Source organism: Misgurnus anguillicaudatus, chromosome 22 (assembly GCF_027580225.2).
Source record: "Misgurnus anguillicaudatus chromosome 22, ASM2758022v2, whole genome shotgun sequence".
In the NCBI taxonomy this organism is placed as follows: Eukaryota; Metazoa; Chordata; class Actinopteri; order Cypriniformes; family Cobitidae; genus Misgurnus; species Misgurnus anguillicaudatus.
This window is the reverse complement of record NC_073358.2, coordinates 50,079,944-50,104,064: the sequence shown is the minus strand read 5'-3', so window position 1 is coordinate 50,104,064 and position 24,121 is coordinate 50,079,944. Positions and strand designations below refer to the sequence as shown.

General features: G+C 42.4%; 2 protein-coding genes across 2 annotated transcripts in view; both read right to left on the bottom strand.

The window, feature by feature from the left end:
- LOC129439605 (polyunsaturated fatty acid 5-lipoxygenase-like) overlaps positions 1-24,121 on the bottom strand; it is a 260,317-nt gene that overhangs the window by 176,408 nt on the left and 59,788 nt on the right. The window lies entirely within an intron of this gene.
- LOC141358872 (cystatin-B-like) lies at positions 22,629-23,819 on the bottom strand. The gene is made up of 3 exons (XM_073860719.1): positions 23,546-23,819; positions 23,236-23,340; positions 22,629-22,958 (listed from the first exon to the last, which is right to left on the bottom strand). Exons 1-3 carry the CDS (start codon positions 23,615-23,617, stop codon positions 22,827-22,829), a joined length of 309 nt encoding a protein of 102 aa, XP_073716820.1. The 5' UTR covers positions 23,618-23,819; the 3' UTR covers positions 22,629-22,826.

Below are 24,121 nucleotides of genomic sequence, written 5' to 3'. Positions count from 1 at the left end.
TACCTGTCAACACTCCCGTTTTTCCCGGGATTCTCCCGTATTTCGCCCCCCTCCCGTTTTATTATTTCTCCCGGAAAACTCCCGTAATTTAAACAGCCCTACCTCGTTATATGAATAATCACATAAATATATTATTCCAAGGTTGTCCAGTTGCCAGATCTTGTATGAAACGTATCCTACTCACACAATAAGCACATCATTTAAATTTGAACCCATTTTTGACCGCAACCTGGCAACCTACAACTCGGTTGCGCTGTTGATTTCTGCGCAGGTAAACAGGGGTAAGTTGAATCAAGCATCACTTTTAAAAATGGTATTAGAAAGGTCAGGTAATGCTACGGTGGAAAAAAATATATAGCTGCAAATTTAACAACAGCTGGACGGAGGAGTTTAATTTCTTACTTACTGTCAATAAACATCGGCAATTCCCAAATTTTTGCAAAGTATGTCGCTCTGATTTCAGTTGTACACGGTGGGGAAAAAGACGTAACGCAGCACAATAAATCACAACGGGACAATCATATGCGATTAAGAATTAATTATATGCGTATTTGGCGTGTTGTCCGAGGAGAGGGCTCTGAGCTCGGTGTTTGGCCCGAGCCCAGAGCACTCCTCAACAAAGAGGCCCTAACCCAGAACACCCACAAAAAAATTGCAATCTAATGTCAGACAGCAGCAGGTTGTATTGGTAGCCCCCCAAAAAACTTGCAGAAAGTGAAGTTGGAAAAATACATTTTTTGTTGGAGGCAGAGCTCCTGCGGGGGGGCGGAGGAAACATTGCCCATATTATCATCTCAAATATATCGCAAGAATTAGATGCTTTGTTTCCAGACAAGACTTAGAGAAAATTGTGCATGCTTTCATCACCAGCAGGATGGATTATAGTAATGGCCTCCTCACTGGCTTTTCCAAAAAGACCATTAGACAGCTCCAGCTCATTCAGAATGCTGCTGCCAGGATTCTGAGCAGAACCAGAAAATATGAACATATCACACCAGTCCTCAGGTCTCTACACTGGCTACCAGTTACATTTAGGATTGATTTTAAAGTATTATTAATACATTTTTTGGTGTTACTAATTTATTCCTAATATGCTAGATGTTCTCATCATCATTATATCATCATATCAATAAATCACATGCAGTGTGACAGTTTTGAAAAGAATCAAATGTTTTAATGACACAAATTTGAATCAAGCTGATGGAGGAAATGTGATGCTCTTGGCAAAGCTTTGGGCAATCACACCCTTCATTTGCGTGCATGTGCAACCTAAACATTGTTTTGGATCTTGTAAACCCTTCATGATAAGTAATGGTTACCAGGTCTTGAGTGTTTCCTGCGAACTGAGGCCACATACATTTGCAAACGCAAAAATCTAACAGCTTATATACATTCCTGTATATAAATGCTTTTGCAGATAAAAGAAATGAACATTAAATATGTCAAAGAGCGGAGCGGACCACAGGTGTCGTGAGTCACGCCCCTTCCTAGTTTCCACTTCGAGGAGGTCCCAAGAGCACCCCAATGACCAGACACACGAGAAAAGGTAAGTACTTTTAAAACAAACTTTATTTAAATTATTTAAAATGTAAGCAAGGGAGGGGGGAAAGGGGTAACACAGTCTCACCCCATGTTGTCAATATTTGACGACACTTGACCATTCGTCAATATGTGACGCGGAGGGTATACCTTTCGCGTCATTTTTTGACGCACTGGGGACTTCAATACTATTACGTCCGTTGCATTCTCTTCTCCTATTTTCTTACCATTTTCGCGTCGGTTTAGGGTTAGATTACGCAAAATTAAACAGTGTACGCGAAATTAAACAGTGTACGCGAAATTAAACAGTTGTCACCTGGCGTTGGGGTTAGAAACAGTTGTCACCTGGCGTTGGGGTTAGAGTTAGGTTTGGGTAGGGATGTCATTATGTAAATCTAACCCTAAACCGACGCGAAAATGGTAAGAAAATAGGAGAAGAGAATGCAACGGACGTAATAGTATTGAAGTCCCCAGTTCGTCAAAAAATGACGCGAAAGGTATACCCTCCGCGTCACATATTGACGAATGGTCAAGTGTCGTCAAATATTGACGACATGGGGTGAGACTGGGTTGAAAGGGGAACTAAAATCAAAACTCTCCGTCCTGAGAGTATGGGCCAGGGATGCTTGGGCTTCGTCACGGGAGTACTCGGTGAGTCTCTCCAGGATGTGTGCTCTTCTTTAGCGTGACTTGAATCCACTGTTCCGCTAATGTGTTTCCTAGAGGTGAGTACCTTGTACCGCAGTGTCTGAATCCGGGCAGCTGGAGTCTCCAAGGGCAACTGGGCTTTATTTAGTATATAGAGATACGTTATAGTTGGACCTTTGGTATTTCTACAGGAAGGTAGGTATCCCTTTGTTACGGAGGTGCCGGTGGACATCCCAGGCGTGTGGCTCGCCGGTACAGAGACGGATACCCAGGGGTGGCTAATTCTTCACAGACACGTATCTCAGGGCAGACAACGATCACTCCACTCTAGACATAAAAGAAGATATCCACAAGTAATTGGTTCTTAGCTCTAGGCATAAAGGTATGTATTTGTAGGTAGGAACTTTTTGCTTTAGCTTGTAAAGGCGTACTCTCCAGTAAATGACTTCAACAGCAGGCATACAGATACGTATTCTCAGGCGGGTATTCACAAGTAAGTAATTCTTTGCTTATAGCATACACGGGGTGTACTCAGAGGGATGACTCTCTACTGTGGGGACATACAGGTACGTACTCTCAGGTGGGTATTCACAGGTAAGTAACTCTTCGCTTTTAGCATACACGGGGTGTACTCAGAGGGATGACTTTCTACTGTGGGACATACAGGTACGTATTCTCAGGTGGGGGGGCTTACAGGTATGTATTCACAAGTACAGGTGAGTGACTCGTAGTCTGACTCTATAGTGAATTTACGCAAATACAGGAAACATTCGACTTACGGACCCTTTTAGTGATGGACGATAGGCCTTGGCCTCGTCAGGGCTGGAGAGACTGGAGGGAATGTACTCGCTCCTTCTCGTGACCTCTTCGATGGTGCCACTTCCCGGGCCACATCCACTTGGCCGCCTTTGGCTGTTGCCAATTCTCCCACAACGATTTCCAACCTTTGGTACGGCTCTGCAAAACTAGCTGTAGGCAGGCTCACAGCAATACTTTACACTGTAGATATTTCAGTGAACTCGGAGAGAAAATGACACACTACCTGTCGACGGTACACAAGGACAGATGGGGGGAATAACCCGAACACTGCTGCTCGTTGGACCTACCACGGCCAAGCCGCTGCCACCTCTCCAGGTGGGTTCAGGTCGAGGGTTGATACCAGGCCTGTATGCAGTCAACTACCGGGGCCGAACACTTGCCTCTCCTCTCTTCCAAACCACTGGACCAGAGATCTAGACAGGGGCGAACTTTCTGAAGTGCTCCTCAGTAAGTCAACCTACATAGGGGTCATACAGCAGTCACTTCATACAACAGATAATCCTTCTTTACTTTAATGTCCTTTCCCACACCATTCAGTGTACCTTACGTGTTGATATCATCTTGCCACCTCCAGTTGGAGAAAGAGGGTCTGGAGTTATGAGCAGGTGTCACAGGCAGAGACGGACCACAGACTTTGTGCGTCCCACCCCTCCTTAAGTTCCACCTCAAGGAGGTCCCCAAAGCACCCCAATGACCAGACACAACGAGTGAGATAAGTAAAATATAACAATCTTTATTTAAATTAATTAAAATCAGTTGGGAGTGGGGTAGGGGGATTTAAAATAACTCTCTCGCTCTTCTCCTCCAGGAGACAACGGGGGTCCAGAGAGCGAAGGGAAAGGGGTCCAGCCAGGTAAGTAGGCCCAGGGAAAGGACCAGACGGAGCTCCTTCATCCCGGTCCACGTCCTGTGATGTAGATGTTTCTGTGGCACCCTTCGTTCCTCCTGAAGGCAGAATCAAACACACGGTAAGTTATGGGAGGGGGAGTGGGAAAGGACAGGCAACACTACCTGGACCTTCACGGGAAAAGATGGATCCAATTCCACTCCCAGGGGCTTCTCCGAGCCCTCGACTTAAACGGCCGTACTAGGCCCTGAGCGGACTGAGGCTGGAATAGAAAGTACATGTGAGTGAAATATTTATTTCGGCTCCTATGTGTCACTAATATTCACAGGTTTCTAGTTCAATATGAGAGTTTCTTCAAGGTGAGTATAGCATTTAGCTAGACATTTAACTATAGAGCGGTAAGTATCACTGGTATTCACAGGTAAAGACTTGAAATCATACATCACCTCCCATCCGACACTTCCAGTAGTCGGGGGCCTCAGTGCCTCAGGTGCACACACGCCACAGGCACAATCACTCATGGCACTCCACACACTTGGGTGAATTTGAATAGGGTCTACACTTTTCCTCTGAACAAGACTCACCCCAACAGGAGACTTAACATGCGTAGCTACCACGATGCCCCACTTTGATCGTAATAATCCCACCAGCAACACCAGCTACTGGGCTTCGGCTCGCCCACCTACTTCCACATGAACGGCAGGGCCGTGTAAACAACAGACAGTTAGATCCACAATCATACTTGTATCTACTTCAAAGATGTAGCGGCTTTGGTACTCACTGTGTCCAGGTTAATGCTCTCTCTCTTTACCTTTCTTCTTTCCAGGTCCTTGCGGTAAGCAGAGTTTCCAGCGGAGGTTTCGCTCACGTGAGTGAATCCAGAGACTCCTTTGGCGTGATACACACAGTCTGTAAGTATTATTCCTTCTCTCAATAATTCCTCTCACCTCTACGCCACTCATTGTTGCCTTTCTCCTCCGTGCTTTGCACGTCTTCTCCAAGTTTCAACCGGCTTCCCTCTCACTTCCGGATCGCCGCTCGCCTCTCACTCACCACAAACTCCTCCAAATCGTGTGAGCCTTTTCCTAGATCTTCACACTCTTTTTATACCCCTCCTTACCCTCCGATCCATCCCATCGGAGATTGCTTGCGAATTTCCATGATTTGGGCTTAGAACGTCCTTCTCTCGTCCACTCCCCATTCCTCACAGGAGGACGTCCTCGGGTCTCTCGTTGGGATCGACGGGGATACAGGGTCAACTCGCGCCGGCACCTCCATTCGTCCCCTTGGGACTACAGCCCATCCACTCACCCACGTTATTGCCGGTGCGGGCTGTCTCGGGTTCTCCTGTCTAGGCCGGGGGTAATGGGGACAGGGGCGAATCATATTCTGATGCACTGTCCCCTCTGGTCCTGACCTTCCTTCTGGCCGGATTGGTGTACACCGGCTGGCCTGGCCGCTGTTGGGACACTACTACATAGGGGGAGGCCTCCCACCGGTCGCTCAGCTTACCCTTCCCCTGCTGGGGATTATCCCGCACCAGGATTCGTTCCCCAGGGAGCAAGGGGGCTTCCCTAGCCGTTCGGTCGTAGAGCCTCTTGTTCTTTTCGGCTGCCTTCTGTATGTGCCTATCCACCTGCCCATAGGCGAACTGTAACCGCTGGTGATGACAATTCACCCACTCTATCCGATCGACCTCCTCTTCATTCCCCGGTGCCCCCATCAGCAAGTCCATCGGTAGCCTCACGTGCCTGCCGAACACGAGATATACCCCGTAGTACTATGGACACTGTTATTGTAGACTTGGGTTAATGCAGGAAAGACACTCACCCAGTCTTTCTGTTGCTCCTGGTCTAGCATGCCTAATAGGCCCAGCAAGATCTGGTTGAATCTCTCACAGACACCGTTTCCTTGGGGGTGATAGAACGTTGTGTTGGTCTTAGTGCAGCCATACACATGGATTAAAGTGAAAAAAATTCTTCTGACTGAAATTTTTTTCAGGCCACGTCATATTCCTTGTAAATAGGCGACACCAATAGCATTCTAAGGGGAGATTTTTTTTTGCCATTAATGCCATATTGAAGTCTACTGTGGCATTTATAGGGTTGCCAACTGTCACTATGAAATGCAGCAACGGTGCGAGTATGTTTTTTTGTGAATAAACAGTGTTAACACTTAATTACAACATATGATAGGTTTATTAATAGTTTGTTAATTTACAGCTTTACTTTTAACACAGTCCTTTAAAGCGTAACTAAACCCCTGGTCAGAGCCTGACTCCACCCACTGGCAATATTTGAAAAATGCTAGAAAAGTGGGCAGATCCTAACAGATAGAGGGGACGAACTAAGCTCGTACCAAGCATGTGGTGAGATCGTAACAAGGGCGTGGTAAGCTTGAACCTGCTTACGTCACGAGTCATTTTTTGGACCCAACATCCAATAGGAAAATTCAACTGCAGTAGCCACCGTTCAACCTGAAGAGGGCAGCACTCAGACGTTTTTACACCATATATTGTAGTATTGAAACACTTTATATCCAAATGTCAAAAAAAGATAATGAATCTTAATTATTTATTAATTGTAAATCTTATTAATTTTGGCATTTACTTATACATTTTTTTTAAATCAAGGTTGGAACTGTTAACATTAGTTTTATGCACCATGAACTAACATCAATTACTTTAATGACATAAACATGAATTAATAAATGCTTATATACTCTATATTTTTCATAGTTTGTTCATGTTATATAATGCATTTATTAATGTGAACAAATACAACTTTTTTGAAAGTGGTACAGAAATGTTTATATCATATTATTCAGTACACATAAACGAATAATCCAGGGTCTGTTCTGCTCACACAACAGCTTAGGTGCTATTTTCGCAATGTTATGCACTTAAAACAACGCATTGTGCGCAACGTGCGTATATTACACAAGAACAAAATTCAAGCTCACTAAGGATAAACAGTCAGTGATGAAATAAAGATAATAAACAATTATGTATCTTAGTAAAGGTATAAATTGATTTAGTCAGTGAAAGATGAATTGTTTGATTAACATTAGTGACAGATATAAGCAAAAAAGGTAACTTACCCTTTTTTCTGCTGTTTCAGTCTCCTAAATCCTAAATGGTCGTGTTTGAGGATACTTGCAAAGAGGGGATTTTTGACGCATAACCTTATGTGTATTTAAGGCCAATAAAGCGGCAAAAATACTCTCAAGCTCAAAGAGAAGCGAATGTGCGACTTGCTTATTCCCCTCATACAGAAACAGCGCGCACATATAAGACTGTTGTTATTGTTTCAATTTAAAATCACTTGCTTTTAAATGCGGATACATGTACAAACGTCAAGATTTCCTGACCACGCGCACATGCAACTGCAAGAACTGACCGGTGGATGACATCAAAGTACTGCGAGAGCATTTCGGAAGCAGTTTCGTCTAATGAGTTCTCGGTTCGCTCTCACGGGATTTTGATGTCATCTTTGCGCCACGTGAAGTTTACCCATGAGTTTAACAAACTCGTTGTATCAGCAAGTGGTTAGATCAGCGTAGCAGTAAAAAACGATCACGTACGAGACAAATCAATTACCCCAAAAATACAGGACCCTAGGCTTACTGTGCAAAGACACGTAAATTACCTCTGTTTGAATTTCTTAGCCCACGAACTGAAAGCTTGCCAATCTTCCTCATTTCGCTAAGCCAAGTTAATCTCCATTGGTCTTATACATCTTTATCGATGTCCAAAACATCGGGTCCTTTCTGCATTACAAGTATGTCCATGCTAGCAGAAATAAAGTTACCTCAGTTTAACGTGAGATACAGCCCGAAAACCCGGAGTGGATCTGGTGTGTAGTGATTAGAACGCTTACAGTGGAGAGAGGAACGTGATTTGGCTCCACTCCAGGCTTTGATAACATTCCACTTAACAAGGTGAATACACGGCGTCTTTATGAAAAGATATTTTAATAATTTTGCAACTGACGGAAATCCGTCGTAGACTCGCTGCAATCGACGGAAATCCGTCGCTACGACGGAGAACTTTAATCCATGCATACATCTTGCACAGTTCTTTTACCAACCGGGACTTGAAGTTGGGCCCTTGATCAGAGTGCAGAAACTCCGGACACCCGAACGGCTGAAACACCACCCTCCATAGTGCTGCTGCGGTAGTGGCGGCGGTCTGATCCAAGGTGGGGATCGCCCAGGAGTATTTGATGAACAGGTCCGTGACCACCAGAATTGGTACTGGTCCGCGGGTCTGCTCAGGGTCAGGAAGTCCATGGCCACGATGTGTAACAGGGCCTGGGCCTTGATCGGAATCAGTGGGGCTTTCGATTCCCTTCGTGTCTTAAACAGCATAAAGCGGGGACAAGCTTGAATGAATGTACTCACTGAGGCTTCTAGGCCCGGCCAGTAAAAGTGCCTACGAAGCAGAGACACCGTCCTCTCCTGCCCCTGATGCCCCAACTGGTAGCTGGGCCACTCACCGCTGCTCAACCGCTCCCAGCTTCGCTGTCTGTAAGTGTACAGGGGGGTTATTATCTCTAATCACTTGTACCTTGGCTCCCTATAGGAAGTCCTTGACCTTCTCACTTAAAGCCCACTTCAGGGCCAGCAGCTCCAGCTTAAACAAACTATAGTTGGCATCATTCCATTCCGCCGGGTGGAGGCTCCGGCTGGCATAAGCAATCACCCGCTCGGCGCCCTCCTGCCGCTGGGCAAGCATGGCCCGCAACCCTGAGTTGGTTAAAGGTAGGTTAAAATCTGCATACGCCAGAATGGGTGCTTGTAAAAGCCCCTGCTTCAACTGCTGAAAAGCAGACTCACATTCGGGGCTCCAGACAATCGACGGCGACGCCCTTCCTCGGGGCCGCCACGTTCCTGCTAACAACTGGTTCAGGGGTTTTGCGCTCTTCGAGAACCCTTTTATGAATCGTCGATAATAGCCCACAAACCCCAGGAAAGACCTCACCTGCCTCACTGTTGTCGGGGCATTCCACTCTCGTACTGCCGCCACCTTCTCAGGGTCCGCCGCTACCCCTGCGGCACTCACACAATGTCTCAGAAACTTCACTTCCCTCTATAACAAATGACACTTAGGTTGTAATTTAAGGCCATACCTCTCCATAGCTTGAAAGACTTCTTTGAGGTGTTTTAGGTAAGATTCGAAGTCTGGGGAATAGACGATGACATCGTCGAGGTACACCAGTGTTGACTCCATTAGCCGGCCTCCCAGACACCTCTGCATAAGCCGCTGAAATGTGGCGGGAGCGTTGCAGAGCCCGAAGGGCATCCGGTCCCATTCAAAAAGACCGAATGGAGTGGTAAATGCGGTCTTTTCTCGGTCTGCCTCTTCAACTCACACCTGCCAATACCCGCTGGCCAAATCTAGGGTGGAATACCAAGCAGAACGAGTCAGACTGGCCAAAGAATCTTCAATGCGGGGCAGGGGGAAAGCATCCTTCTTCGTCACCAGATTCAGCTTTCGATAGTCAACGCAGAACCGGCAGGCTCCGTTCTTCTTCTGCACTAACACTATGGGTGCTGCCCAGGGACTGCTGCTTTCCCTCACGATCCCTCGGTCCAGCATACCTTGTAATAAAATGTGTACTTCCGAGTACAGAGTGGGTGGAATTGGGCGATACCGTTCGTGACTGGGGCCCACCTCCCCCATGGGGATCTGATGTCTCACCTCCTCAGTACATCCGTAGTCTTCTTCATGTGTAGAAAACACATGTTGCCAACGGGTCAGGAGTTCTTCCAATCTCCGAGTCTGTGCCTCTTGCAGTCCCTATCCCCTCAACGTATCTTTCCTAAGGTGGGCCGGCATCTCTTCCCTGCCTCCTGTAGGGACATCCCTGCCTGAATCAAGGCAACCTCGACAACAGTGGGGCAGACTTGGCGGAAGCTCACCTCTCGTTCTTCCCGTATTTGATGCAGCCCGACCACAGTAACTCGGGCCAGTCGCTGGTGCCGGTGCAGCTGGACCGGATACGGGTTGTCATTTCGGACTTTCACAGGGACTTTTCCTTGGCGAACTACTGCCACTCCACGGGCCACTTCCACATTCTGGCAGTCGAGGTGTGGTTCCACCAACACCCAGCCCTCGGACCTATAGTCCTGCTGGGGAACCCTTACTCTGTTTATAGCTCCAAACCTGAGAAAGGAAGTGGAAAGACCCAGTGCCTGTGAAATACTTACCTCTGTGCATAGCGAAGAACTTACTCCGTCAGACCATCCTCGTCAGCTGGGAAGCGTACAGTCTGAACCACAGCAGGGAACCTAAGAAAGAGAGAGAGAAGAGCGTCAGTCACGCAACCGACAACAGTGGGTCGGATACACCCGTGTGGACCCTCGTAGTGTGCAAGACCAGGTAGTCAACCCCTATTGAATAGAGTATTGACTGTGTCTCTCTTTTTAATTCTGCCTCCAGGAGAAGCGGAGGGCGCCACGGGATCAAGATACCAAACTGAAAAAGTCCCGTTCCCTCTCACCACGAGAAAGCCTCCTACCTGGAGGCCAGAAGGAACAATTGTTTTAATTTCCCCTTTCCCCTCCCTGAAAACCATTTTAAATAAATTAATAAAGCTTGTTTTAATTTTACTTGCACTCTGTGTGTCTGGTCATTGGGGTGGTTTTGGGACCTCCTCGAGGTGGAAACTAGGAAGCGGCGTGACTCCATAGCATCTGAGTCCGCTCCGACCTGTGACAATAACAATAAATATATTATTAAAACAGATAATCCATCATGTAGGCTAATCAAAATCAACAGTGATTATAAATCCGTGTATCGTTCGTTCAATCGATTTTTCAAATTAAAAACAAAAATGATAAAACGAATAACGACTTGTTTTCGATTTTTGAAATGTGCATTCAGATCAAAAATACAAAATATGAATAACGGGATTAGGACAAATTTTAATTTTGATTTTTTAATTTAATACCTTAGCAGATGTCACATTTTCCAATGAAATCATTTTAAACAGATCAAGTACTTTTGTGGTAACAGATTACAGACATTTTAATAAGGTTGTGCATATCGTTTTATCGTTTTTGTTTTTAATTTGAAAAATCGATTGAACAAACGATACACAGATTATTATAAGATGTTTGGTTTCATTTCATTGATACTCAATTTAATATTTTTTATTTATTTTAATTTAATAATCATTTCTGTTTTTATCATGACTTAAAATAAATCAGTGCCGTTACATTTCTGTAGAATGTAAATTTTATTTTCCATTATAAGAGAAATTGAGTAATTAACATCAAACTATTGCTCATGTTATACTTTGGCTCTGTTTAAAATTGCTTCTCCTGCAATCAAAAAATTAATTTAAAGAACAAAATTGTTTTATAAAATAGTGTTTTGTTTAAGCCGATAGCAAAGTTTTTTTTTTATTATGACTATTGTTGTGCACACTCACTCCACAACCACAAGCATTAAAATTTGGAGTTGGAAAGGTTGTTATTACAGATATATGTTATAGATTTATGGGAAAGTTCTTTAGAGCTCTCTCTTCTGAAGTATTTAGATTGACAGGGCTGTTTCTATAGCTGGTAGCGTATTGCATTAGCAGCACTAAAGGTCAATTCCCATGCTGGGAACAATGTATAGATGTATATCATAATTCGCTGTAAGTCGCATGCCCACAAAATTGAATTTTTTGTTACCCACTCTTCCACTTAAATTGACCCACACACATACAATTATGTGAAAACACCTGCATTTAGACAGATGGGGGTGCATGTTGCTCATGGCTTTAGTTCCAAGGAAACACATATACTGAAAAAATGTATAGCTTGACAAATGTTCTCGTGAAAACATTCCTTAAGGGGATGAGTTGTGAAATACATGTATTATATTGGTTTCACTGAAACAAAAATCTGTGTTTATGTAAATGTTATGTAATTTCAATATGTAATATTAACAATCAAATGTTAAGTTTGTATCTTAACATAAATATATATGAACTCTTTTTTGTTGCAAAACGAGATAACCACCATTTTTTTAATTGTTCAGAAATCTCGTTTTTTGGTTGTGAATTCCAATTAATTTCAATTCAACTGCAGTTGGTTTGTTTTGATCTAAACCTTCATAACTTAAAAAATACAGCTTAGTAGCACCATAAAAGAAAATAATAACATGATAACATAATAATAAACATGTTTTGACAAAAATAAAAAAATGGATTTATCTCGTTTTGCAACAAAACTCTTCATATATAGTTTTAATCTAATTCACATTTGTTCAAAATGTATTTTTATTGAAAAATGTTTCTTAGTTCTTCTACATTTATTCTAGGCACACACACACACACACACACACGCACGCACGCATGCACAACAAACAATAACTTTGTTTAATTTACTCAAACAAATTAATTACACTCAATTTTGTGCCTTGTTTAATTCACTGAATTGAATCAAGTAAATACAACATAACCCAGTGGTTTTCAAACTGGGGGCTGGGAGATGGTGCCAGGGGGGCCCCGTTTTATGACATTTTATGAAATACATTAATTTATCATGAATTCTGTGTAATTAAACCTAAAAAAATAAGGCTACTAACCTACTTTATTGTATAATTTAATGTTTTTTATTAAAATGTTGAGTTTTAGAACAGTTTTTGTCACAAATTTTCTTTGGGGTCCGCAAAGGAATGCACCGTACACAAGGGGGGCCCAACGCTGAAAAAGTTTGGGAACCACTGACATAACCCACTTAATTTTGTAAAAATGACTTAACTTATGCTTTGTATGCCACTGCATTTGAAAAGAGATTTTAATTAAGTGTTATTTTCTGCACTTTATGTAAAGAGAAATCATCTGCCATATGACTGCGCTATCGATCTCTTACCGGGGACCACGCCTCCTAGGGTTGACTCTTTTCTCTGTCGGCTCCTGAACGGGAGGCGCTAGAGAATTATCTTTCTGATTCACTTAGTGCGGGTACCATTCTTCCGTCGTCATCTCCCGCTGGTGCTGGGTTTTTCTTCGTTAAGAAGAGAGATGGTACTTAACATTTTTGTGTTTGTGTCTCGTTACAACGCTTCCTCTGCTTTGCAAATTTTTATCGTCACTTTATCCGAAACTTTAGTCGGGTGGCCGCTCCTCTCACCGCTTTAACATCTGTCAAGTCACGCTTTGAATGGTCAGAGTCCGCTCAAAGGGCTTTTGATCATTTAAAGTCTCTTTTTACTACCGCACCCATTCTTATCACGCCTGATGTCACTAGACAATTCATCGTCGAGGTTGATGCTTTCTGAGGTAGGGGTGGGTGCTGTTCTATCACAGCAATCTGCAGTTGATGGAAAGATCTACCCGTCCGCCGATTATTCCCATCGTCTCTCGCCTGCGGAACGAAATTACGATGTCGGCAACCGGGAGCTGCTCGCCATACGTTTAGCGCTCGGCGAGTGGCGACATTGGTTGGAGGGTTCATCTATTCCCTTTATTGTGTGGACCGACCATCGTAATTTAGAATTTATCTGCTCCGTTAAGAGATTAAACACAAGTCAGGCTCGTTGGGCATTATTTTTCACGCGCTTTGATTTTTCTATCTCTTACTGCCCCGGTTCTAAGAACGTAAAACCTTGTCTCGGCTCTTTGATCCCTCGACCTCCCTCACGTCACAGAAGGAGATTATTTCTCCAGGTCTCGTGGTGGGGGCCGCAGGGTGGGGAATCAAAAGACAGGTTAAGCGCTCTTTATCTCGCATTGCCATGCCACAAATTTGCCCTAAGGGCTTACTCTTTGTTCCGGTGCCCAGACGCTTGGCTGTCCTACAATGGGGACACTCATCTAAATTAACTGCCCATCCCGGCGTTCGGGGCACTCTTGCGGTCGTCCACCAGCCTTTTTTGTGGCCCACCTTAGAACGAGACGCTCGCCATTTTATTGCTTCATGTGCTGTTTGCGCTCAAACTAAGGCTGGTAATGCCTCGCCAGCGGGTCTGCTTCATCCGCTACCCGTTCCTACTCGCCCATGGTCTCACATCGCGCTCGACTTTATCACCGGTCTTCCCCCGTCTAATGGTAACACGGTCACATTTTGACGGTGGTTGATCGGTTTTCTAAGTCTGCACACTTTATCCCGCTCTCCAAACTCCCCTCTGCCAAGGAGACCGCCCAGATTGCTGTAAATCATGTATTTAAGTTACATGGTCTACCCTCTGAAGTAGTTTCTGACAGAGGACCTCAATTTGCCTCTCTATTCTGGAGAGAGTTTTGTCGCCTCATTGGTGCCACTGGCTTTCACCCCCAAACTTGTGGCCGAGCTGAACGAGCCAACCAGATCATTGGCCGCCTCTTACATAGTCTCGCATTTCGTAACCCATCTTCTTGGTCCAGCAAGCGCTGGGATCTCTAGAGAAACGTTGCGGGGGAGGTAGGTGAGGTTCAGACAAAGGAGAGGGCACTCAAGAATCTGGAAGAGGTACAGAGGCTGCAGTTTGAGCAGTGACTGGAGTGGAAGGCAGCCGGTCAAAAATCTGACGGATAGAAGCCATGAGATCAGACAGGACCTGTGAGTGTTTGGCCATCAGAGTCTCCTGCTGAGCTAGAGCTGTCTCGTGCCTTGAACAGTAGATTCATGCTGAGCCACAGTGGCAAAGAGTTCCTGAGGGTTAGGCGCTTCTGGGTTCATTATATGGCTTGGTTATTCTGTCAGGACCGGGTCTCGAACCCGGGTCTCTGGTGTGAAAGTCTAAAGTTCCACCACTAAGCCACAGAAGAATGTTGAACCCAGTAGTCAGACGCTCTCTTAGGTTGTTTCCAAAGAAATGTATTATAAAAAAGAAAAAGGTTCCAAAAACCCTAACATCAAAGAAGTTACACAAAAAAAACTGAGGAATATCTAATACAAAAGAAAGCAACATTTTCCAAAAGGGAAAACAGTCTCAGAGACAAACTACTTAGAACAAGAGCAAACTTACGGCAGTAACTGTCTTAGGAAAACGCAATAACCAAGCAGAGCTACAGGGAGAGAGCCATCTTAAATACACAGCACCAAACAAGACACATGAGAAAACAATCTAACTAATTACTAAGACATAAGAGCTCAAGGGTGACATCTAGTGGTCAAAATGAAATATTACAAAGCAAAAACTCTGACACATTATACTCATTTGAACTGTACAGGGATCTTTTTACACTCTTATCTTTGTTGACATTTTTTTTTTATTAAACTGTGTCTGGCTCTGCATGAGATATCTAGAATAAACTCCAGCACTTCAGCAGGGAGAAGAGGTGTAAAGAACAGAGCCGACCTTAAGCATCTGGTGGCCCGTTTCAATAACTAATAGGGGGCCCTATCCACATAAAACATAAGCATAATAGAGCAAAAAGCAAGGATTCCTGTTGGTTTGCATCAATGGTATATTATTTTATTACGTGCACTTTCAGCTTCACGAACCGGCAGCTCAACAGAAATGATCAAAATAATTTAATTAAAACTAGTTGGAATAAGCCTCGCCCTTTCATGGAGGCTAACTTCTCTGCTTAATTGATTTGCGCAGTATATTTTCAGCTGTCTGGGCTGACTTTAAAAAAAAAAAACAGCTCAAACATCCCCTCAACTTGAATTATTTAACAAAAGCAAAGAAGAAAAAGTTTACATACTGTTATGCGGAAGCAAAACAAAAAAAAAGAAGACTTCCAAGCCACAGTAAAAAAGCACCCCTCATTTATTTAAAGTTGTTGGTCATTATGTTCATTTAATGGAACATTGGTTGGATGTTGCGTTAGAGGAATGCAGTCATGAACAAAATATATTAAAGGCAGTCAGTAAATGCACACAGATGTTATACACATATTTTTTATACAATTTAATGCTGCAGTAAGGTTAGTATAAAATCCAATCATATTATTTAAAAAAAAACATTGAAATCAGCCCCTAAAAAAACTATTATTAAAAACCTAGAGTCGCACTTGCACAGCCAAGCCTGATGAGAGAGAGCATGGTCGAATTCAAAACTGCGTTTTTGCGCCCTTGAAGGGCACTTCGAGAAGGGAGCCGCTTAAACTTTTACTCCAGATCAAATTAAAATGACAATGTTTTCATTGCTCTATTCTCCAAATGTATTTTAGCAGTCACAGTCACGCAATGAGACACAATTGCGCAACTCTTTGCACAGCTCTGATATTCGAAGGGAATAAATAGGGCATATCGATGAGTACTTCCAATTGATATTCTCTCCATTTGTGACGAAAAATTTGTCGGAATGAATGCGCACGGGCTAACTACGACAGTTAACACAATTAAGAAATGTCGGTTTTCACAAAAATAAGGCTATTAAGCTCTCGCCTAGTGATCCCGATGCTAAAGAATAATTAAACCTCTAGAATTATCCACATGTGCACGTTTTTTGAGAGTTTTTATGAAGCATTGTGATGCTACTGTAAACGATTCTACATTGATTTTTAAAAAATGAAAGAATTGACTTTTAAAAATAAATTAAATGACATATAATAAATATTAATGCAGTTCTAAATTTTTTTATGAAATACATTCATTTCATAATAATAATCCGATTTCTATAGGCTAAAGCGTGTATCGTCGCATCTCGCCCGTCATCTCCTCCTTTGGAGTCAGCATCTGAGGGCCCTTCGTGCCATTTACATTTCCGGGTTCGCTCAACACAGCAGCAAACGCGCTTTACCGAGCTGCGCGCCCTGACGAATGGCGACTCCACCCCCAGACGGTTCAGCTAATTTGGAAGAAGTTCGGTCTTGCGAAGATAGATCTATTTGCATCGCCGGACAATACCCATTTGTCACCTGTTTTATTCACTAACCGAGGGCAGCCTCGGAGTGGATGCGCTGGCACACAGCTGGCTGCCGGGGATGCGAAAATATGCATTTTCCACAGTGAGCTTAATCGCACAGACACTGTCCAAGGTCAGACAAGACGAGGAGAGCCTTTTACTGGTCGCGCCTTACTGGACGACCAGGAATTGGTTTCCAGAACTGACCTCTCGACAGCCCCTCCCTGGCGGATTCCCCTGAGGAAGAACATTCTTTCTCGAGGAGGGGGCACGTTGGCACCCGCGCCCCGCACCTCCACTCAGCGTGCACAAATGCAGTCACGCGAGCAAAGGCTTGGATGAGCACTCGCTCGACTCTCTCTATGCTCTCACAGCTGCACAACACACGCTCGCTCGATCAAGATGACTTTTGGGACTTTGGGACTTATATAGTCATATAAACGTGTCTTTTCTACCTAGATTGACTGGATATGGATAGTGTAACAAGAGATCATGCGTGTCACTAATCAAATCAAACAACCAATCACAGAAGCGGAGACATCAGTCAATGTCCCGCCCCCAAAGTCCCAAAAGTCATCTTGATCGAGCAAGCGTGTGTGCTGCAGCTGTGAGAGCATAGAGAGAGTCGAGCGAGCGCTCATCCAAGCCTTTGCTCGCGTGACTGCATTTGTGCGCGCTGAGTGGAGGTGCGCCCTCGCGAGGACGCTTTTCCGCGCATGAATTGTGTTCTGCGCGCTCGCGGGGACGCTTTTTCGCATGCGGATAGTGTTCTGCGCGCTCGTATCTCGCGCTCACGCTTGGTTTTTGTGCGCGTCACTTTTGGGTCTGATTAAACGCCATAGTCACCCTCCACCATTGATATTGCCGCCATATCTGCAAATCACTCTCTAATAAACGGCAGATCGGTCGGCCAGCACGATTTAGTTATTAGGTTTTTAAGAGGTGCCCGAAGGCTAAACCCTTCGCGCCCTCCCTCTATTCCTCCTTGGGACCTGTCCATGGTGCTGAAAAGCCCTGCAGGAACCTCCATTCGAGCCTCTGCAGTGTGTGAGTCTGATGTTTTTGTAATGAAAGCTCTGACCCTTCTCGCATTGGCCTCCGTGAAGAGGGTAGGGGACCTACACGCATTCTCCATCGACGATTCGTGCCTTCAGTTTGGTCCTGGTGTCTCGAGCGTAACATTGAGAGCCAGGCCAGGCTACGTGCCCAAAGTTCCCACCACTCCCTTCAGAGATCAGGTGGTGAGCTTGCAAGTGCTGCCCCCCGGAGGAGGCAGACCCAACCATGGCTTTGTTGTGCCCCGTACGCGCACTGCGATTTTACGTGGTTTGCACGCAAACCCTCAGGACCTCAGATCAGCTCTTTGTCTGTTACGGTGGTCAGCAGAGAGGGAAAGCTGTCACTAAGCAGAGGATGTCTCATTGGATAGTTGATTCTATCGCCCTTGCTTACAATATGTAGGGCATTCCTTGTCCATTTAATTTGAGAGCGCACTCCACTAGGAGTGTTGCCTCATCTTGGGCACTCGCTCGTGGTTCCTTGCTAACAGACACCTGCAGAGCTGATGGTTGGGCAACACCTATACGTTTACAGTGTTCGTATTGAGCCTGTCTCCTCTCGGGTTCTTTCCTCATCAGGGGGAGCACGGAGAACAGGCTCGCATGTCGGCTTGCAGCCCCCGACTGGTGCTTCACAATAAGTGTCAGTGTGGAAGGCCGTTAAGACAAAAATGCGTAATGGTTTTATTTGTCTTTCCTCCGCTGCCTTGGCAGCTGATGTTGCGGAGCATCGGCTGTCCGCCTCTCACTAGCTGCATCCTTGTGAACCTATGTGTTGGGCTCGGGCATCCACATTGCGCCCGCTCAGATAGGGCGCTTCCCAGTCGCTGGCACAACTGCGGGGTTAAAGGAACATCTAGTGCCCGGCCTTCTGCCTTAATCCTATTCTCCATCTCCTTAAGTGGAATCGAAGGGTCAGCTCCAGTGGCATTTTGGTAGGGATTTCCAATTCGTCGGTCACGACGTGACGTCGTAGTGACCGACTGAAAGGGAACGTCTTGGTTATGGATGTAACCCTCGTTCCCTGAAGGAGGGAACAGAGACGTCACGTCCTGTTGCCACAGGTGCTGCTCCCTGCTGTACGGCCGGTCACACTCAGCGAAAAAATTTCGTATTCTGCAGCTGCGGCTTATATACGCACCTGGCGGGGCGGCGCCAGCATTATGCAAATACCTCAATGCCAAGTTCATTGGCGTTTTAGTAGTATATCGAAGCAGATTGGTCTCTCTAAGCGAGTTCCCAATTCGTCGGTCACGACGTGACGTCTCCGTTCCCTCCTTCAGGGAACAAGGGTTACATCCATAACCGAGACGTTTCTTAACCTACGATAGTGAACTAGGCAAAACTGGGAAGCGAACCCCTCTGGGTGGAACTAGGAACGCTGTGAAGACATCACCTATGGAGGTTACAACTGGGTAGCATAAACATGAACAACCGACAGGTTCTCACATATCAAATCTCTACCCCTTAACTCTTTCCACGCCATTGATGAGATCTCTCTTCAATTAAGAGAAAACGCTTCCCCGCCAATGATGAGATTTTCCGTCTTTCCGTTATTATCCACCAGGTGGCGCCCTTCCGCAACTTTTTAAATCCGGAAGTATTGCCCTATGACAAGCTGCTGCATGTCCGTGTCTGTTTTAAAGATCGCTCTGAATGGGATCTCTTTGAAAAGTCCGTCACAAAAATGGAATTATCTCTGCTTTTTGCTCAAAATTTGGTGTTTTTGCAGAAACCTACCCATATTCAAAAGCTGATTACAAAAGAACTACTAAAGGTAGGATGAAACGTTTTTTTTTTGTTTGAAAGCAGAGGGTCTGTTCTTTCATTTGGTATATTGTATGTTTATATATTTGAAGAAGAACATTTTCTGGAAGGCATTAAACTTTTGTGAAAATCATGAAAAACGCTGGCGCTGGCTGGCAACTTTTTTTTAAAAACGCTGGCGGTGAAAGAGTTAAAAACCTAATAACCAGGTAATGCTGACCCACTGACCTACCGTTTATCAGGGTATGGTGAGGAGATATTGCAGCGATGTCTACTTTAATTGTGGAGGGGGACAGGCTCCTTTCCAACTGGTGCTGATGATATGAAAGCACGACGCTTATGGGGCATTCTTGGGGGATTTCTCATTGACAAAAACATGAAACGATGAACAGGTTTCATTTTAGCATAAGCGTCTCGCGGATGAATTCCGAAAAGTACACTCTAAAAATGGCTGGGTTATTTTTTACCCATAATGGATAAATATTGGACAGAACACTTGCTGGGTTAAAATTTACCCCATGGTGGGTTAAAAATTAGCCAATTTTGGGTTGTTGTTATGCAACCATGTGGTGTAATAACCCAGCAGTTGGGTTAAAACAACCCAGCACTGGGTCAATTTCAACCCAGCAGTGTGTTCTGTCCAATGTTTACCCATGGGTCAAAAATAACTCAGACATTATTAGAGTGTAGGCACATTTCTATGTAATATCCTATATTTTTCCGTGGGTGTGTAAATCCTTGATTGTTCTCATTTAATTAAAAAAAGCATGATGTTTTTAGACTTTTACAAGGCTTTTAATTAGGGCTGTCAATAGATTAAAAAAATTAATCTAGATTAATCGCATGATTTCATGAGTTAACTGCGATTAATCGCAAATTAATCGCACATTTTTATCCATTCAAAATTTACCCTAATTTAACACTTTTCAGGTTTTTAATATTCTAATCATATATACATATATAGATGCTTTATGCAAATGTATGTTAACAACAGCCTGTTTACATTTTTAACAGAATCACCAGCCATTGTTTAGTATATGAATTTTCCATTAAGAAGATTTTTCTTTCTCCATTTTTGTTTGCTGCTGCATCATTTGTGACCTGTGCTGGCAAGTTGAGTCGGAATTAGCTAATTTAAAAAAGAATTGTTGTTCATATTTTGACATTCTCTATTAAAACATAGAACAAATCATGATTTGTTGAAATATAACAAAATATGACAGAACTACACGTGTTTGAAGTTGAAAGAGTCAAATTACCACAAAATTACCACATCCATACATTATATTACCACATCAATACCTTAAAATCACTGGTAAAACTAATAGATTTAGCACACACAAAGCAAAAACATCATCAATGTATGTTCAACTTTTTTTCCTTTTGTTTGATTGACATTAGGACAGACTGCTTAAAATCTAAGTGATCTAATATAATGTTACACATCAGACATGTTTACCCACCACTTAACCAAACATTTACTTAAGACATAACAGATTATAGATCCTACCTGCGTGAATTCTTATCAAAACAGATTTTTGTAAAACTGTAATTTTGTGTAGATGTCTATATATATCCGGGTCGCGCACTCGCGCGTCTGTGTGCACGCGCTTCAGATGTCAGTCAGTCAGACTCAGCGTGAGGGGATCGCACTTAATAACTCTTTAACATTAATCAGGTACCGAACTTTATCTCTCTTAATGACTATTTTAACATCAAGCAAGTCCTGCAGTCTATTTTATAAGTCATGCATAAAAGCGAAACCAAAATGAATTGAGACGCATTTTTGTATTAGATTAAGCATTAGGAGGACGGTAACGTTACACCTCTCAGACGTATAAATAAAGATCATATCAGATGTCCAACGAGCATTTAGAGCATTGGATTTGGTAGACGATTTGCTTAATGTTCTTATTTCTATGAAAACCTTTTACTCATTTAGAGAGAGTCACATTTGTCTGCGTCTCTGTTCATTCAACTATGGGCTGGACCAAGGGTCAAACAGAAATTGCGCGTTGCGTTAATCTCCGTTAATGAAATTAGTGGCGTTAAAATGAATTTGCGTTAACGCGTAATTAACGCGTTAATTTTGACAGCCCTACTTTTAATACATTGAAGCATGCTTTTATTTTTCACTGTCATCAGGACACGTTATTCATCAGTTGTAATTTGCTTCATGAAAGATTATGTTGTCAAGATTTGCCTTCATCCTAAAGATTCCAACCTAGTATGAAGATCAATAAAACAATGAATAAACAGTAACAGTAACTAAATTGTATCTTCACTCATTCCAGAGAAATTCCAGATAACAAGCAACAATGACCCCACCTCCGCTAAAACTAAAGGTGAAAGGAAATAAAAGAATCTGTTTTAACAGAAACATTTTTCAAATCTAAATAACTTTTTAAACTGGAGTAATATTTAGTAGATGTATGTATGCTTTAGTTATTTATTGACATTGTTATAATAATTGTCCTGTAAAGATATGCATTTGAAATGTATTTAAAATCAAATCACTTTATTGTTATATACATTTTAAATGTAAAACAGGTCTATCTGAAGAACCCCCTTTTTTTAGATTACATCTTAAATAAAAGTTGGTATTACAGATAAAAATGATGGAAAGATGATATTTAATGTTTAAAAAAAATATATGTTATTCTTTTCGACTTAATTGTGCCACTATACATTTAATGGGTTGTTAATCTTTGGTTAAATGACACGGTAAGCTATAAAATCAATTTTTCAAAACCTGCTGCACAAGCGTTGAAAGGTTTTTTTTTACATTGTGCACATATTTGAATTATTTAGCAAATTCTAGAAAAAGGCAGCTTCTTTCTAAATTTAATTTATTTATTGTTTTAATATTCACAACATAACTCTATTTTTTACACTTGTATTTCTATAGTATTTTTTATAATGTGGAATGAAATAAGTAAGTGACCCTAAACTTTTGAATGGTAGTGTGACAATACAATAATAGGGCTGTCCCAAACATTGTATCAAATTATTTTATATTAAATTATAATGATAATAATTATAACATTATTAATAATCTTTTGTTTTTACATCATGATTATAGAGTATTGGAGGTCAGTCACGCTTATCAGCAATCCACAACATCACACATTAAACCAAACTACACTTCAAAGTTCAAATCTTTATTTCAGGACGTAATGCATGTTTACATGGATGAAGCGTTTAAATGTTTACAGATTTCAGTCCATCCATTCTCTACCGCAGTCTCCCCGTAAGAGTACTGAAGCCACAGCTATGTTTCTAAATGAAAAATTGCCCTAAATGAATAAAAGCAGACCATAATGTTAATATATTGGAAACCTGTGAAACATGAGAGCTGTGTTTTTATAGACACTTAAAAGGGTGTTAGAGGGTCATCTAAGGTTTTTGGGTACTGGTTTCCCTTCAACTCAATATTTTTATTCCCTTCAGCGATGATAACGCGAACCACCTTCAGATGAATGTATTCATCACCTCCTACATTTACCTGAAAAAGACAGAGACAAAATGAGAGAGAGTTCTGTATTTTGTTCTTTAAAATCTGTTATACCTTTTATGTTATTATTTGGTACAATAAATTAATGAACGTTTTCTTGCACATGAAATACAATTGAGAATTTGAACCATTTATTTGTATAACTTTTCTTTAAAGCTTTAAATTCTCATTAACAGATTAAATTCTTGTTGTTATAACGATGTTATTTAAAAGAGAAAGAAAGTTTTTACAATAATTGTATTTATATCTGAAAATATAGTAAACTCACCTTGATTAAGTAATGTGTTCCTCCACAAAGACTTAAAACTTTATATCTTATGGCAGTAAAAACAGCAAATTTCTGATCAACAGCTTTCTCTGCATCTGGCTTCACCTAAACAAACAAACACACATTATATAAGACAAAGAGAATCAAAGAGCAAATACTGGAATGTTTATGTCATTGTATTTTAGAAATATTTTTCAAATTCCAGAGCAAGTATAACTAAGCTTCACTGAAATCTAAATATTTATCCTTAATGAAAACATCAACACTCTTTCCTCAGTTCCTCATAATTCATCTGAAGTTTTTGTCTCACCTGATCACTGATCTTCTGGATTTCTTGAGTTACCGGCATTTCAAGGCTCCATTCTCCTATTTTGTTTTCCATTGCTGTAATGATCTGGTGATGGATTTAGAGATGAAGTAGAAATTTGTTATCAGCTCTGAATTAACTCTCACCAGTGACACTACAGCTGTATTTATATGATCCAGAATGTGTAACCTGTGTGACGATAGTTGTAACAAGCTGTCTTATTGGCAAAGGCATAGCAATGGGGCAGGCCATTGTCACATTAATGCTTGATGAAGGGTGTGTCTGAAGTGTGCCGATTGTCATACACTGTAAAAAAATTCTGTACAAATTACAATGTTATTGCAGCTGGGTTGCCGGTAATTTACCGTAGATTTACATTTATGTTATTTACTGGCAAGAGTTTGTTCAAAGTTAAATGAATTTTAAATATCTTTATCTTTACAGAATAAAACTATACAATAACAGCCTCATGCAAAACATTCTGGGAACCAGAAATCATCATCAACCTTTTTTTGTTTTTTGCTCCAGATTTTGTTTCCCAGAATGTTTTGCTTGATGCTGTTTTTTTAGTTTTACTCT